Source organism: Leguminivora glycinivorella, chromosome 15 (assembly GCF_023078275.1).
Source record: "Leguminivora glycinivorella isolate SPB_JAAS2020 chromosome 15, LegGlyc_1.1, whole genome shotgun sequence".
In the NCBI taxonomy this organism is placed as follows: domain Eukaryota; kingdom Metazoa; phylum Arthropoda; class Insecta; order Lepidoptera; family Tortricidae; genus Leguminivora; species Leguminivora glycinivorella.
This window is the reverse complement of record NC_062985.1, coordinates 588,897-604,861: the sequence shown is the minus strand read 5'-3', so window position 1 is coordinate 604,861 and position 15,965 is coordinate 588,897. Positions and strand designations below refer to the sequence as shown.

Below are 15,965 nucleotides of genomic sequence, written 5' to 3'. Positions count from 1 at the left end.
TTATCATAGAATTATGATCATAGGTCTGTATACCTCCCTTTTTCTCCTGAAGACAAAGGACGGCATGTTGCCTATGATCATATTTCTATGATAAAAATATGATAGTGGACTATCGGCCATACAGAGAAATAATAATTATGTTAAAGTGTTGCCATCTAAATATATCTGATGCTTCAAGCCAAAAAAGGACCAAATTATGTCAGCTAAAAATAATTGTTTTGAATAATTTTATAAAATTGTTTGCTAATCTAATATTGTGATATGCCTGTTAATTTTGAGTTGAAGGCATTATTATATTGTAAGTAATCCAACTGTAAATATTCTGTGCAAATAAGTTAACTTTTAACTAGCTAAAAATAAATCTTATTAAAATATACCATTGTTTTGAATGTTTCTTTCACCGCAGTTTCACCGCCTCAAGGAAACCTACCTTGCCCAGTTCTCTCTCAGGATTAGAATATAGAATAATAGGTGTTTAAGACTCTTGATCCTAGGCTTATGTGAATTTAATCCATACTAATATTATAAATGGGAAAGTGTGTGTGTCTGTTTGTTTGTCTGTCTTTCACGGCAAAACGGAGCGACTTATTTTTGAAGTGGAGTTACTTGAAGGGACAGAGAGTGAGATAGGCTACTTTTTGTCTCTTTCTAACGCGAGTGAAGCCGCGGGCAAAAACTAGTTTCCTATAAACAATCTGTTTATTTTAGAGATTTAGACAATTAATGAATTTGTTGACCGAAAAACTGGAAAGGAATATAACACCTGAGACAGCTAAACATTTTTGAACTAGTTTCCAAAAGGAACTGTCATAGTATACAAACTACCTTATAGTCAAGATTACTTTTTTTTATACTATGTCAGTGATAAACAAGCCTATGGTCCACCTGATGGAAAGTGGTCACCGTAACCTATGGACGCCTGCAACTCAAGGAATGTCACATGCGCGTTATTAACCCATTAGAAACTTGTACACTCCTTTTTGCTGTGTTAAGTACAATGTCTATGCTGATATCTAAAAAATGCTTTGGCTAACTTACCCAAAGCGAATTGCAGGAGAAGACCATCATATCCATATTAAAAGTCTATAGTCAACTTCATTAAATATATAATATAAAATTTACAAATTATCCTTACATGTACTTAGCCTACTAGCTACTGGAATGTATGTCATCACCAACTGAGTCCCTTGCTAGCCAAGTCCTTCTTAGCCTCTGCGATCTCTTCTTGCAGCTCTTTCGCTGCTTCTTCGCAATTATTAAACGTAAACACACGATACAAGATTACTGTCACAGCGTACAAGCCAAACAAAATCACAAAGATTATTGGTGATATCAATATTAGATTCATGTTCGCTTCTATGACTGGGTGCTTCACGTAACCACCGACGAGGGAATACCAGACTGCTAGAACTGCTGAGATCACCGATATCCATTCTAGCAGCTTCGTCATGGTTCTGAAAAAGAAAACTTCATTTACACAGAATGAACAAAACAATCTGAATGTAACTCATTCAAAGGCAATCCATAATTCTAAAACAGAGTGAAACGATTATAATTACGTGCCTGAATAGTATTTATAGTTTTTTAAAGGGTTTTATTTTAACTGAAAGATCGCAAGAATAACATAGGTAACATAACCTTTTCTTTTATACATTTTGACATTTGTCAAATGTCGCTGACGTTACAGATCGATCAAGTTGTTGGTAAACACGTTGGAAAACTAAGTTACAATACGTATTGTGAACCGTTTTTATAATTATCTCAAACAGATGCGACACGAAAGCTATTTGAGGTCCAAGGTTTATGACGGCAATAAGTTACGTACGGAACTTCACAGGCGGTTTTCATTGTAACGCAAATAGCTTAGCAGTGCTATTTCTAAACGTCAATGTCAATCTGTCATTCATTAATTTTATTCGGATTATGTTCGGATTGCATTGCACTTATTTGCACTTCAATAACAAATACGGAGAAGTTGTAACACTTCGATCGAAATTTCATAAAAGTGTTTGTAACGTAATCATTTTACTATGAACGACATAGACGATAAGTTTTACTACGTGTACAGTTCATCATTAGATCACAAACTGGAGATAAAAATGTGTGTAATCAACTTTCCCTTATGTTTACAACATACCTTTGTTTTTTGTCAAGTATCAGAAGCTATTCATATTTTCTGTTTCAGAGGAACTTTAGAGGGTAAGCGTGCTAAGCCAGAGTATGATAAGTTGCTCTCGGATCCCATGTTGAAGTTTTCTGGCTTGTACCAGGAAGGGTGCTCTGATTTGTACGTGAGTTGCCAAGTGTTGAGTGATGGAGTTCCCTTGGCGCTGCCAGTTACTACCTCGTACAAGGCCTTCACTAATCGCTGGAAGTAAGTTGATTTAAACTAATATTATTAGGTTTTCTTGATGTTGGTAAGATCTGTTTTTTTTTTTATATTCATATGTATTATGTATAGAGTTGATCATAAAATTTAAAAAGATATATATTATTGATAATAGTTACCTCTATAAAGTATACAAACTATGTTGAACATGCATTACCATGGACATCGGTGCATATGTATAAGCAATAGCCAAAGCTAGTTATATTACTGTTGCCCTTGGCATTTGTATCCTTTGTCCTAGTCATAGGATATCAATATTATTTGAAACATGATACATAATCATATTGAACCACACATACATATAATTATAAGATATAGACTATAAAAGTAAAGTGAAGATAAAGACTATACTTAAAAGGTGGCATACTTTTTGATAATGACATTTAACAATTTCAACACATGTCTTCATAAGTATCCTTTCTGAGTTCCATTAAGAAAAACAAAAGAAACTGATATTTTGAACAACAATGAAATTTATTAAAGCTCCTAATTCAATACTGCGAAAATGAGTCTAGCTGGGTCTTAAGTCAAAGATTATGGGCCTACATATAATACACAATCCATTTTAACCAAACTCTTTGCTAATCTCTTCTATGCTTCTACATTATTACAGTTGGAACGAATGGGTGGCCCTGCCCGTATACTACAGCGACCTCCCTCGCAACGCCATGCTTGCTATGACGATATATGACTGCGCTGGGCCCGGGAAGCTCATGGTTGTGGGCGGGACCACTATATCCTTCTTCGGGAAACATGGCATGTTGAGACAGGTATTTTTTTATTTTATATACTTTGTAATTGGTGCTCTCTGTTGTTTTTGCAGTCAAAAATGGCTAACTGGCAGCCTGAAAGTAGGTTTTTATGATTATAAAAGTTCACCATAGTTGTTATTAACATTTAATAAAGTTGAATTTCAAACACGTTACCAATAAAAGGAGCTCTATAACATACAATAATTTATACATGCATGACTCAAAAATTCCAGAGTTTTGGCACAAGTGATTATGTTAATCATAACTTGTATCTAGACCTATGATAAACCTGTAACATTTGGCTTAGGGCAATATTGCGTAGTCATAAATTATAATTAATTATATAACACAAATACAATCTCGATCATTTACTCGGAAATATTTAATGGAATTAATAACATTGAATTTGACACTTACAAGATAAAGTGAGAGTGTGCTAAAAAACTCTGTTAAAAATTTCACTACTCCCTTTCTTCCCGTGGGTGTTGTAGAAGTCGACTGTGAGATTTAGGTTAAATTGTATAAGTAAGAGGCTGTCACTGCAATGCCACAATTTTGTTTTCTTGTAACCTCTTAATTGCCAAGAGTGGCACTGAAACTTGAGTAGTTTCATGTATTCTGCCTACCCTTTATGGGATGCAGGCGTGATAATTTTGTGTCATCAGAAAGTCGATTTGCCAAAGACACGTGTCAACTATATTTATGAAACAGTTGTTAATACATTCTAGATAATTTAAAGTGCTTTGAACCTGATAGAATCATTAATACTGCATTATTGCAGTCATTAGTATTTACTGTTACGGCATTTGATATAATGCATAATGTCATTATCTCAATACAAGGCGTTAGCTTTCATTTATTACTATTATTTGTTTTTAATTTGTACAGGTTGTTGATTTCTATTCTGCTTTTAGGGACCGGCCACACTTAAGAGACGCATGTCCTGAGGTGCGGAACGGACGTCTCCGCCACGCCGCCTGAATGTAATTCAAAAAACGTCTCCTCAGTACATTTTGTATAGGAAGGACGTAAGACGCGCCCCCAGGCGGCGCGGAGCGCGCCACGCCGCCGCCACGCCACCTGGGGCGCGTCTTACGTCCTTCCTATACAAAATGTACTGAGGAGACGTTTTTTGAATTACATTCAGGCGGCGTGGCGGAGACGTCCGTTGCGCGCCCCGAGACACGCGACGCTTAAGTGGGAACGCTGCCTTACATGGTCTAGCTAGTTATAATTTGTATCAGATTTTCTTAAATTGTAATAGCATTATTTTTATATTATGTCTGTTGTGTGGTAAGTATACACCCCGACTGACTCTAAAAACTCCAGAATTAATATAAATTGATAAACAGTATAGCGAGACTATTTCCGCCAGCCGCAACTTTTACCAGACGCTTGAAAGTATCTCTAACTTAGCTTATTTTCTCAAGCTACGGCAAAGTTTTACCATTTGGTCGAAAAATGGCCGTCGGGCCGAACGTGCAAATAATTATGCAGACATGAAATGTCGTCACTAAGGCTCCGCGCACACGGGCGACAAAGTTGCTCGGCAACTTTCGTATTTGTATGAAAAGTTGCGTCGCCCCGTGTGCGCACCTTCATACTAGCCCATAGACCGAGCGACGGACACAAAACAGTTTTGTCGCCCGTGTGCGCGGAGTCTAACTCTAACATTATCCTTAGAAAGTTTCATCCTTGAGCAAATTAAAAAAATTAGGGCGATCTGACGGCTCTGGACTCTTGGTCCAATACGTACCTATCTTGTACAAGAAATACTTAGTTTCAAAGCCAACGCGTAATAACATGTTACTCGGTACCTAGGTTATTCAACGGCATAGAGCCTTAACCGCGAGTATAGATTTCATCGACCTAGGTCAAGACGTTACGGTAGATCTGACCACATTTGCCAAGTCAACTGATTTTCCTTGTCAATGTAACTTTCTGTAATTTACTGTATCTATCCGTAATATATCTTTTCTTTCCTTCAACGTCATTGCATGACATTCAACTTAAGCATCTGATCTCCCGCGATACAGGCCTAGCCTAGTGCGGGGACTCCTGAGGTATCGGTAAACCAACTAAGCTATGCACGTAGGTAATTGTAAGCTATGTAAGAATGCATCTCATTTGTGTCTTTTTGTGCAATAAACATTTTTTTATCTTTTTATCTTTTATCTTTAATGATACGTAGTGATGTGCAAGTAGGGAATGCAAACCGGTAAACCGGTTTACCGGTTTTTTACCGAAATTTAAATTTACTTAAAAATTACTACAAAAAGCACTTCTGTCGCAATTTCTTCGTAAATAAACATTTGTAGATACTTCTGGTAAACACTTCATTTAGCAAGAATTCGTTTTTTCCACGAAAACGTTTATTTTTTGTGTCATTGTTATGCTATATTGTGGTATTGAAAACATGTCTATTAAGTATATCTTACCCACTGTAATACGTCGACAGTCAATACGTGCGAGAGGGATGAATGGTTGTCGTATCATAAACGTACCTATGTCTGCCGACGTTTCGTATCATATGGACACCCATCATCAGGCATGAGTTCTTGCAGCGGCTAGAGTCCGTGCATTTTTGGCTGCACAGTGCGTGCCTGCATTGTCGGTTCCAAGATAAAATAATCGGATTTCTATAAAACCAACAAGTGTGGACTGTGGACAATCACTATCACTATCACAATCACAGTTGATTTTATAAATTCCAAATTTAGACCCCGAATGAAGGATAAGACCATTCATTCACTCATTGTATATAGATAATTGATTAGTTTCAAAGATAAGACCCCCTCATCCTCGCATTTGGTATCTTTATTACTGAGGGTCGTGAAGTCCCAATAGTATCAATTTTATTCTGACTTTCTGTTCCGGTTTCGAAGTTGGGTGTAGAGGGTGGAAGGGTTCTCATCTGTCCATCTTGCGACCTCTAGATCGTTAGCCATTAACCTTGCCAGTAATGATTAGTTGCTCAAGGTTGTGGCCTTTTTCCCTCCAAAAACTCCCAAAATTCTACTTAAACAGATGGTTGATAACCTGGTGTTGACTGTTGATTTTCAATTCGCGTAAGATAGACACGTTTGTACGGAAGGCAATTCAGGGTATTTACAAAATCTTCATCTAGCACCACATCTCGAAAGCGTCAATGCGGTTGCAGTCTTTTTCAGACTCCAAGTCTCAGCTCCGTAGACGAAAATGGAAAAGACTAGAGCGTAAACCAATCCGGTTTTGGTTTTTCTAGAGACATGCGGTTCTCAGGAACCAAAAATTATGGAGATAATCCTTGTATTTGGGAATCTATTGGCCATTCCTATGCGTATTCTGATTTCTTTTTCAGAAGAACCGGTATTGTCGATGTTTGCGCCGAAGTACAGGGTGGGCCAGTGATAAATTCACTTTTGTCTCGACCTCCTTTATCAAAATTACAAAACATTGGCATATAATAATGGTGTCATTTAAAAGAAAAAAAAGTAAATTTTTATTCAAAATGGTGTCTTACACGGGAGAACAGCAAGCGTTTTGCATTCAAGCTTTTTATGAAAACAATCGATCTTATGTGTCTGTTCGTCGGCGTTTTCGACTTGAGTTCGGATTCGGGGTGATATTGCTTGGCCTCCCAGGAGCCCTGACTTAACTCCAGCTGACTTTTTTTTATGGGGTTACTTGAAAAGTAAAGTGTACTCAAATAATCCGGCAACCACAGCAGAATTAAAGGAGAACATTCGCCAAGAAATCCAAGCAATATCTCCGCAACTTCTGACGAAAGTCTTTCAAAATTTACAAGCAAGGCTGGAAGAGTGCCGCAACCGCCACGGACGACATCTTGATGATTTAATTTTTGAAACGTAAAATTTATTTATTTGACATACTTTCTAAATACACCGTGTTTCACTTAACACTAAAAACCTGAAAACAGTTTGTTCAGAATCGAGAGTAGAATCGATTGAGCTATATCTTGATGGGGGTAATATTTTTATTAAAAATTGTATTATTAGTTATTTTTTAAGTGCCTATTCTATTGTACTCGTAAGACAACATTGTGTATATCGAATTGCTAGAGGTTGTTTACCTTTTTCAGTATTTAGGGGTACTAATACTGGCTGGTTACTTGGACGATTATTTTTTCCGCTACGAGTTTGACGTTGTTTGTCAGTTTAATCTTAATGTTTATCATAAGTCATAACAAATTGAACTCGTACCTAATTACAACCTTGTCATTTTGAATATTGGATTTAAATTTGCTTACTGCGATTACCTGTCCAATTTGAAGTTTACTGTGACAAAGCTTTAAAGTGTTTTACAATGACATCTTAGCTGTCTATTGGTAAACCTTATGTCGTTGCAGTAACGTACACAAATAAATAGTTTTATGGTTTATGGTGGAAGTTAGCAATTATTTTATTGAGTGTAGAGCTAAAAGTCAAGTAGAGCTGTACAGAAAATTAAAAATTCAATTAAAAAAAAAGTAACCATCAGATTAAAAGATGAATACTCTAGATGAGTTTAAAAAATAAAAATCAGTTGGGGTGTCTGAGGTTTTGAGTGTTACCGGAAACACGGTGTATACTTTTTATTTCAAAACCACAAAAAAGTCCTATTATTTCAATTTTCAAAAATGCATTTATCATTGGCCCACCCTGTATATGAAGTCATCTACTGTTACTGGCCTAAGAGCATTTGTGTGTTGTATCTACCTACCACAATCCACCACCATGAGCTTGGTTTTTACTGTGGTTAATCTTGAAATGCGTTTCCAAACTGATGCTTTCCATTTTACCAGTGCTGGCAATCATCTCCGCTTCATTGGCGGCCAGAAAATTGGTGTCATCTGCCTATCAAACATATCGAAGATTCGTTATTTTGGTGCCCACCAATGATAATTCTTCCCTCTCAGCTTCCGCAGGCTCTTCTGATGACATATTCACCGTAGGCAGGTGACGGGTAATCTTAATATCAACACCTTTTACAAGAGTAAAAAGGCTCAAAGTTTATCTGCCGATTCAGTTTCCTTTTTCAACGGAGTTTCAATGAAAGCTACCAAATGCTTGAGGACAAAACGATGCAGTCAAAGGCTATGCTATAGTCGATGAAGCAGAGGATCATCGAAGTACTGAATTCGTAAGCCATCTCTATCAATGGACAATTGGACATATATTTAGGATCTGTTTGCACCTTTGCCCTTGACGAAACTTGCCTGTTTTTGCGAGATCTGCCAGTCCAGGATGTGGCATAACTTGCTGTGTTACAGCACTTTTCTGGTGGTATATACACTGAGAGAAATTTGCATTGTGAATTTAACAAGTCCGACTTGTTGCGGTTTATCCGTTTGAATCAGCCAAACGTATGTTTAGAACAATATGTTGTTTTTATAAAATCGACTTGTTGATTCAAATATATTGCCGATTCAAATGACAAGTAGCTTGTTGTTTGAACCAAAGAGCACGTAGGCGCTATTTTAACCAAAAAACTTGTTGAACGAACATGAAAACTGGTTGTATTTTCTCTCAGTATAAGAACCAGGGTCCTGTAGTTGTCCTTTACACAATTACAAATTTATTTATTTTACTTTAACCTTTTGAGTAACTATCGCGGTAACCGAAGACAATATTATTTTACTTTATTACACAAATACGTGATATGTCAATAATCTGTGATGATTTCTAGTGTCTTAGTTGATTTTATCGAAGATGATTGCTAATTGTAAGATTCAGAATGTATTTATTTTTTGTAACGAAGTCCTAAGACCTGCTTTTTTCAAGATTTAATTAATAATATTTGTCTTTTGAAAGTGGTATTTTAATGAATAACTACTAAAAAAACTACTTATTTATCGATTTTGACGGAAAATATAGATTTTTCATGAAATAAATTAAAAACCGGTAAATTACCGGTTTACCGGTATTTCGGACGCAATTTCGGTAAATTACCGGTTTTGAAAAACTACCGGTAATTGCATTCCCTATGTGCAAGTTACCGAAACATTCCAAAAAAATCTTAAATTTCTTAAAACAATCACGAAATTTTCACGAAAAATAAAGGGAATTTAAATTTATGAAATGGAAAGTTTCCATCCATATAATTGTCCATACAAAATATGGAAAGTTTCCCAAGTTTTCCTATGTGAAAATTTCAGAATTTCGGAAAATTTCCGTCGACACATCAGTAATGATACGTTCAAACTTATATTCAGAGACCTAGTCTATTATTCCTGCTACCATACGTAAACTCACGCCTTTATACCTGTAGGCAGAGCACATAAAGTGCCACTCTTAGCAACTAAGAGATTGAAAGAAAAAATAATTGGGATATTGAAGTGACAAGTTTCTTGCTGTGGTACAATTGTACGATTCAATTGAACCGTCGAGTTGTAGGTACCACCCCCCTGGGAGACAAGGGAGTGGTGAAATTCTTAACACGTCACCACACAATGCGATTGATTATACAGCAGTGGCGGCTGGTGATAATTTTTGCTACGCAACACTAAGCAAAAATGAAACATTAGGTACTTTACTAGTAATCAATTTTATGGCAAGCTTCTGGGAATCGGCTTGTAATGGATCAGCCGCTGCTGTTATACAGTAACATAAACTATTTGCGATGGGAGCTGTAGACCTTTGCGATATGCTTATAAAACGTAAAAGTAAAAAAATACTTAGTTCTTAAAGCCATTGTCACAATCAAGTCAATTGGCCCTTTATAGCAATTTCCGCATTTTACAAAATTTCCTAAAACTGTATCGTCAAAAAAAATTGTTAACAGTTAAGCTATCATACGCGTAGTCGTTTGTTTCCTTTGGTCTATGACAGATGATGTCAGTAGCCGTCCGTGAACGTGTTAACCATAGAATCTGGTTGAGAGAAGAAAGAATCGGTTGAGAATTGCGACCTGTAGAGGAGAACTTCCGGACATACAAAAGCAAATCGAGTTAAAACGTTAGACCTACGCTGTTGCTGCGATCAATAAGGAAAAACATACAAAACCTCAGTTTCAGCTCCTACTTTTAAATACTAGTTTCTGGAACAGTTTTTATAAACTAGAGATAGCCGAGTGCACGACCGACAGTTCAACAAGTCACTGATTTATGATAATTATAATCAATAACTCACATTAAGTAAACAGTAGGAATCTGCCACTCCCCCAGTTTATTTCGCAAGTCTCACAGTATCACACGTCTTTTAAAATTCTTATAACTTTCACGTATTCAAACTACTGAAAAACGCCTATCAGCTTATTAAAAACAATTTTCACACTTTCAAACGCCTAAAAAAACAAGTTAAAAACGCCTATCAGCTTCATAGAAACGACTTTTTTTCCTTATGCGTTTTTTAATAATAAAAATAGAACCGGTTCAAAAAGAGCGGTTGTGCAGTGATATGTTTGTGCCCTGGCATCGTAAAAATTGGCAAAAGACTTTCAAAGTTACCTAGTGTCCACATACGTTTTGGTTTAAACTTTTCTACCGATTTAGGAATAGTGCAGTTACAGCGATGTGTTTGCAGTTTCGTTTATTAAGGAAAATAATATATTGTGTCGTTTAATTAAAATATGCTGATTGTCTAAAAAAATCGGAATCTAAAGTCTCGTAAACTCCTAATAAATAAACTTAGAAACTCTTTCTACTTCAATAAAAGAGTTTTAACTCAACGACGTCCTGCAAAAACCTAATTAAAATAAGAAAAGTTATTTAACATCAACTTAATACAACACAAGCTTTCTAAAATAGTCATGGGTAATTCTTTTACCATTCTCCGCAAGAAATACTACCTATCCTTCAAAGTTTCGCTCAAAAACTTTTCTCTCTCTCTGAAAAAGGGGATGTTCGACCTCCGCGTGTGGCCCGGGGTGGAGGGGGGAGAGAAGACACCGGGGAAAGCTCCGGACCGGGGGAAAGAGCAGATGCAGAGGTTGGCTAAACTGGCGAAGAAGCATAGGAATGGACATATGCCGAAGGTACGTTTTTATAATGTTTATTTTCATCCATATCATAGCTGTTCTTCTCCGTCGAATCACGGAATGGCAGAATGGCGTCGAATTACGCGAGAAGTCGTGGTCACGTTAAGTGACGAACGATTCTGCGCCAGTTCTTCCTGGCAGATGTTGCTCTGTTAAGTGGTGTGTTGGTAAAGGCTTTGATCTGATCCCTTCAGCGCATTGGGGAACGTCTTCTTGATCCATATCATAAGTTCTCTATAATACTCTTAGGAGAGATAAGAAAATGGCCTATATTAAGTAAATCTGTATCTACTTGTGCATCGTAATTTTTACTTTACGATATCGGCAACCGATACTTTAATTACGATCATATTGTAAAACAGCACTCGTGTTTTAATGCCTCTTATTATGCACCAGTCACATAATTAACTTTTACAGGTTGCCGCATCCAATGGAGTGGTAGACTTGAATATTTTAATCCATTCCTTACCGAAAACGCGGATTCGCGTCACAAAACGTAAATTGTAATGCGGATGCGAACGTCGGCAATGAATGGGTTAAATTTAGGTCCATTTGAGGGAAATCAATTGATATTATTGATAATTAAAACTTTGTATAACAATAATTACAATTTCAGGTGGATTGGCTAGATCGTCTCACGTTTCGTGAGATAGAAATGATCAACGAGAAGGAGAAGCGAGGGTCTGACTACATGTACCTCATGATTGAGTTCCCCACCGTCCACATCGATGGCATCAACGTAAGTTTTTTTTTATTCATAATAAACAATTACACTTATACAATACAATTAATGCGCCAAACGGGAATAACCAGTTTGTTGGCGCTGCGCTCAGTTCTAACTTTAATCCTTACTGGTTGATAGGTAACTGTTTACATGTTGTGTCTTACAGTGCTGGACAAAATTCTTCATACACCGACATATAAAATAAACTTTCTATCATAATTTATTTACCCTTAAACTGAACATCACAGTTGTGTTGGAAAACTTTTAGCTAATTTCATGGCGTACAACATACAGACAATAACATATCAATGATTGTACAATTATTTTTTTACATGGGTGTAAATATTAGTACTTTTGGCTCTGGACAAATTTGATCATACAGTAATTAAAATACGAATGAAATGCAATGTATTAGTGTGTATGGCTTTCATCTGCTTTAGATATTGCTGCTTGTTTCGGAGGAACATTTTCAGTTACAAACTGAAGGTATTTATCTAACCCAAGCTTTTTCCTGTGTGCCTACTAAAGTAGGCAAAGTGGGTATAATTCAGAATAACATTTGATATTTTCGTTGTTTTTCCAAAAACTTCCTTAAATTTTGGCTAGGATTGATAACATGAGACTATGTTAGCCATTGAAGCTACTTAATCCTATGAATCACAACGAACGCATGAAATAGACATACTAGTATTTTCTTTCAGTCATCTTTATTAAACACATCATATATATTCAGACGGGCGATGGCTGAAAGACAATACCAGTATGTATATCTCATGCGTTTGTTATGATAAATAGGAATGAATAGCTTGAATGGCTAACATAGTCTCATGTAATCAATCCAAGCCAAAATTTAAGGAAGTTTATGGAACACTAAAGAAAATATCAAATGTCATTCTGAATTATACCCACTTTGCCTACTTTAGTAGACACACAGGAAAAAGCTTGGGTTAAATAAATACCTTCAGTTTCTAACTGAAAATGTTCCTCCGAGACAATCAGCGATATCTAAAGCAGATGAAAGCCATACACAATTGCATTTCATTCGTATTTTAATTACTGTATGATCAAATTTTTCCAGAGCCAAAAGTACTGATATTTATATTTATACTCATGTAAAAAACTAATTGTACGATCATTGATATGTTATTGTCTGTATATTATACGGAATGAAATTAGCTAAAAGTTTTCCAATACAACTGGGTGGCTAGCCGAATGGCACAATCGCTCACGAAACGCTCACGAAACGAAGCGCTAGTAGATATCTATCTCTATCGCGCTTGCGTATTGGCGCGACAGAGCCAGTGGCGTATCGCTTTCGTTTGGCGTCGGAGAAATGCCATTCGGCTACGGGGCCTGTGATGTTAAGTTTAAGGGTAAAGAAATTATGATAGAAAGTTTATTTTATATGTCGGTGTATGATGCATTTTGTCCGGCACTGTATGTGAGTACTATTGTTAGTAGAAATAAAGCATGCCACTCTACAACCATGTCAAAATGAAGTACTTTCATTAATTAATTATGAGATTTATGAGACAAACGAGCAGATGGATCATGTGGTAAGCGACCACCGCCACTCGAAGCATCAGACTGGTTTCTATAAGGTCCTATATCCTATAACATTACCTTATACTACATTTGAAAGTTAAAGACGGTCAAGCAAATTTTGTCACTAAAGAAAGGTGGCAAATTAAAAAAAAATATGGCTCACCATCCAATTGTCTTCATAATACGCGTGCCTTCCTTAAACCTTGATTCTTGAAGTTAGAGATAACATCGACGAGTCATAACACTTAAAACATATTGAAAATGTAGGTGCGAATTTTATGCCTTTTTTAACCCCCGACGCAAAAACGACGGGGTGTTATAAGTTTGACCTGTATGTCTGTCTGTGTGTGTGTCTGTCTGTGGCATCGTAGCTCCCGAACGGGTGAACCGATTTAGATTTAGTTTTTTTTGTCTGAAAGCTCAGTTAGTCGGGAGTGTTCTTAGCCATGTTTCATGATAATCTGTCTACTATGCTATGCCGCAGTCGGGGTTTTTTTTCAAAATTTTAATGTTGTGTTTAGGCAAAGAGGATTGAGTGGGTATTATAGAGAGTTACTGTCATTGTAAAATGTGTAATCACAGTGCATAGACTGCCGTCTCTTGACTTGTCTTTACCCGACGACTATAACGACCAATAATATTCTGACGATACTGTTTCCATGTATCAAACGCATTAAAATTATTTAATTTGCTCGAATAAATACTCAAGACAATAACATGAAACATCACTAAAGAAATACACGTCCACTGTTCAAGCCAATTCCTTACAGTGTTTTCAAGCAAAGGGTTTTGTTGACAAGTCTGGGTTTTCCTGATGGGTCTTTATTGGCAGCACGCCGTCGTATACTACGAGCAAGATGGCGACGAAATGTACCAGTTCCGCGCACAGGCGGAGATCGTCACTGTACCCGACCACGAGATACAACAGGTATGTACCTAAACACTATCACTATCAAGATGAAAACAGGTTTATTACTAATACTAACGAACAAATCGTTTATCGTACCAAAGAAAATTTGAATTTCGCGGCTTATTTCAGTGACAAGATTTTAGCAATCGGTGCTTTGTTAAGTTTAGTTTTAATAATCGTTTCTAGTTTACAATTTCAATTATATTTTCAATTACATCCCATCATACAATCGATTCAAACAATTCGTAAATAATCGCTAGATTTTGCAAACGATTCGTCTTAGCCACATCTCTACAAATTTCAATGGAAATGTGTCAAAAAGAGGTTCTAAAAAATCCGGGACAATAACGGCAAAGAGGGTGAAACGCCAGAGTTTAGTGGGTAGGCCTGAGACTTAATTTAGGGGCTTAGTTTAGGGAAGATGTTAATAAAACATTGATTTTGTATTACCAATTTGAGTCCCCACATGGTGGTGGGTTGTTATATTTATTTTTGGTGTGGGGGGGTGGGAACGTTCATTTCATGTAGAAAATACGCAAGTATAAAGTATGTATTGCACTTGCTACTTTGTGATACTTATCAATATCTATACAAGTTGGGGCGTAGGTCGACCACACCCCACCAAATACGTCACATTGATACGTTAAATAAGTCAAAGGTGAAACTGATACCTTACTTTCTTAGTACGCAAGCAAAATTATTTATGTCGTAATAACTTATATCTTAGTAAATACCTACTTAGTTTATTACAATTGATTAGGTAAACCTATTAAAATAATTATTCTTTTCGTTACATTTTGTAAGTAGTTACTAAATAATCCTGAAATGTAGGTAACTCAAAGTATGTATTTATACCTAAACAACATGCAGAATATAATCTGCATTTCTTTATTTAGAACAACACTCGCCAGAAAAACCCTTCAATTTCAATTCAATTTTATTTATTTATTCTTAATATAAATAAATAAGTACAAATGGTGGACATAATGCCTTAAGGCATTCTCTACCAGTCAACCACCGGGTCAAGAAGAAACAATCAATCAAGTCAATTTTATACTTAAATAAAGTAGGGGGAATAAAATTGACTTACCACCTTAAGTTCTCGCGTTTTGTGCACATGTTAAGTCACTACCACGTCGAACGCGATGAAATAACATTATTTTACCTTTTTTCCCCGACGTTTCGGCCAGGTTGCACTAGCCGTGGTCACGGAAAGACTGATGTCCCAGCAAGATGTCATCGTAGATGTAAACTTCGGGTAGTTACAACACAATGAGTAAAATATAAAATTTCTTATAATAAATATATTTGAACCGAAGTCCTTCTTTGCCAGGAGAACCTAGTAGAAAACAAGCAGCACCGTCTAGCTCGCTCCCTCCGCGCCGGCCAAGGCGGTCGAGACGCCAAGCCGACCGCCGCAGAGCGCGACCAGTTGACCGCCATAGTAGCGGCCCCTCCGGCCTCACCGCTTACTGGGACTTACCAAGACTTGCTATGGAAATACAGGTACATATTTATCATCATAACCAATAGAGTCATCACCTACACCGAAGACAGTCTTTTAATAGAATGTTACTTAGATGGCAAGAGCAAGGAAAGATGCCAAGCTGACCGCCGCTGAACGCGACCAGTTGACCGCCATAGTAGCCGCACCTCCTGCGTCACCACTTACTGGGACTTACCAAGACG

The 15,965-nt window shown here is 36.8% G+C and overlaps 2 protein-coding genes across 2 annotated transcripts in view; one reads left to right on the top strand and one right to left on the bottom strand.

Annotated features, from left to right (window-relative positions):
* Positions 1 to 1,089: 1,089 nt before the first annotated feature.
* LOC125233887 (dolichol-phosphate mannosyltransferase subunit 3) lies at positions 1,090 to 1,645 on the bottom strand. The gene is made up of 2 exons (XM_048140042.1): positions 1,564 to 1,645; positions 1,090 to 1,454 (listed from the first exon to the last, which is right to left on the bottom strand). Exon 2 carries the CDS (start codon positions 1,448 to 1,450, stop codon positions 1,172 to 1,174), a length of 279 nt encoding a protein of 92 aa, XP_047995999.1. The 5' UTR covers positions 1,451 to 1,454; positions 1,564 to 1,645; the 3' UTR covers positions 1,090 to 1,171.
* A 287-nt stretch (positions 1,646 to 1,932) lies between these two features.
* The window catches only part of LOC125233886 (phosphatidylinositol 3-kinase catalytic subunit type 3), a 44,271-nt gene continuing 30,238 nt past the window's right edge, over positions 1,933 to 15,965 (top strand). Inside the window, exons 1-7 of the mRNA XM_048140041.1 lie at positions 1,933 to 2,101; positions 2,186 to 2,374; positions 3,003 to 3,159; positions 10,957 to 11,094; positions 11,714 to 11,836; positions 14,199 to 14,294; positions 15,610 to 15,782. Of these exons, the coding sequence (XP_047995998.1) occupies positions 2,031 to 2,101; positions 2,186 to 2,374; positions 3,003 to 3,159; positions 10,957 to 11,094; positions 11,714 to 11,836; positions 14,199 to 14,294; positions 15,610 to 15,782 (947 nt within the window). The 5' untranslated portion in view covers positions 1,933 to 2,030. The remainder of the gene's footprint in view (positions 2,102 to 2,185; positions 2,375 to 3,002; positions 3,160 to 10,956; positions 11,095 to 11,713; positions 11,837 to 14,198; positions 14,295 to 15,609; positions 15,783 to 15,965) is intronic.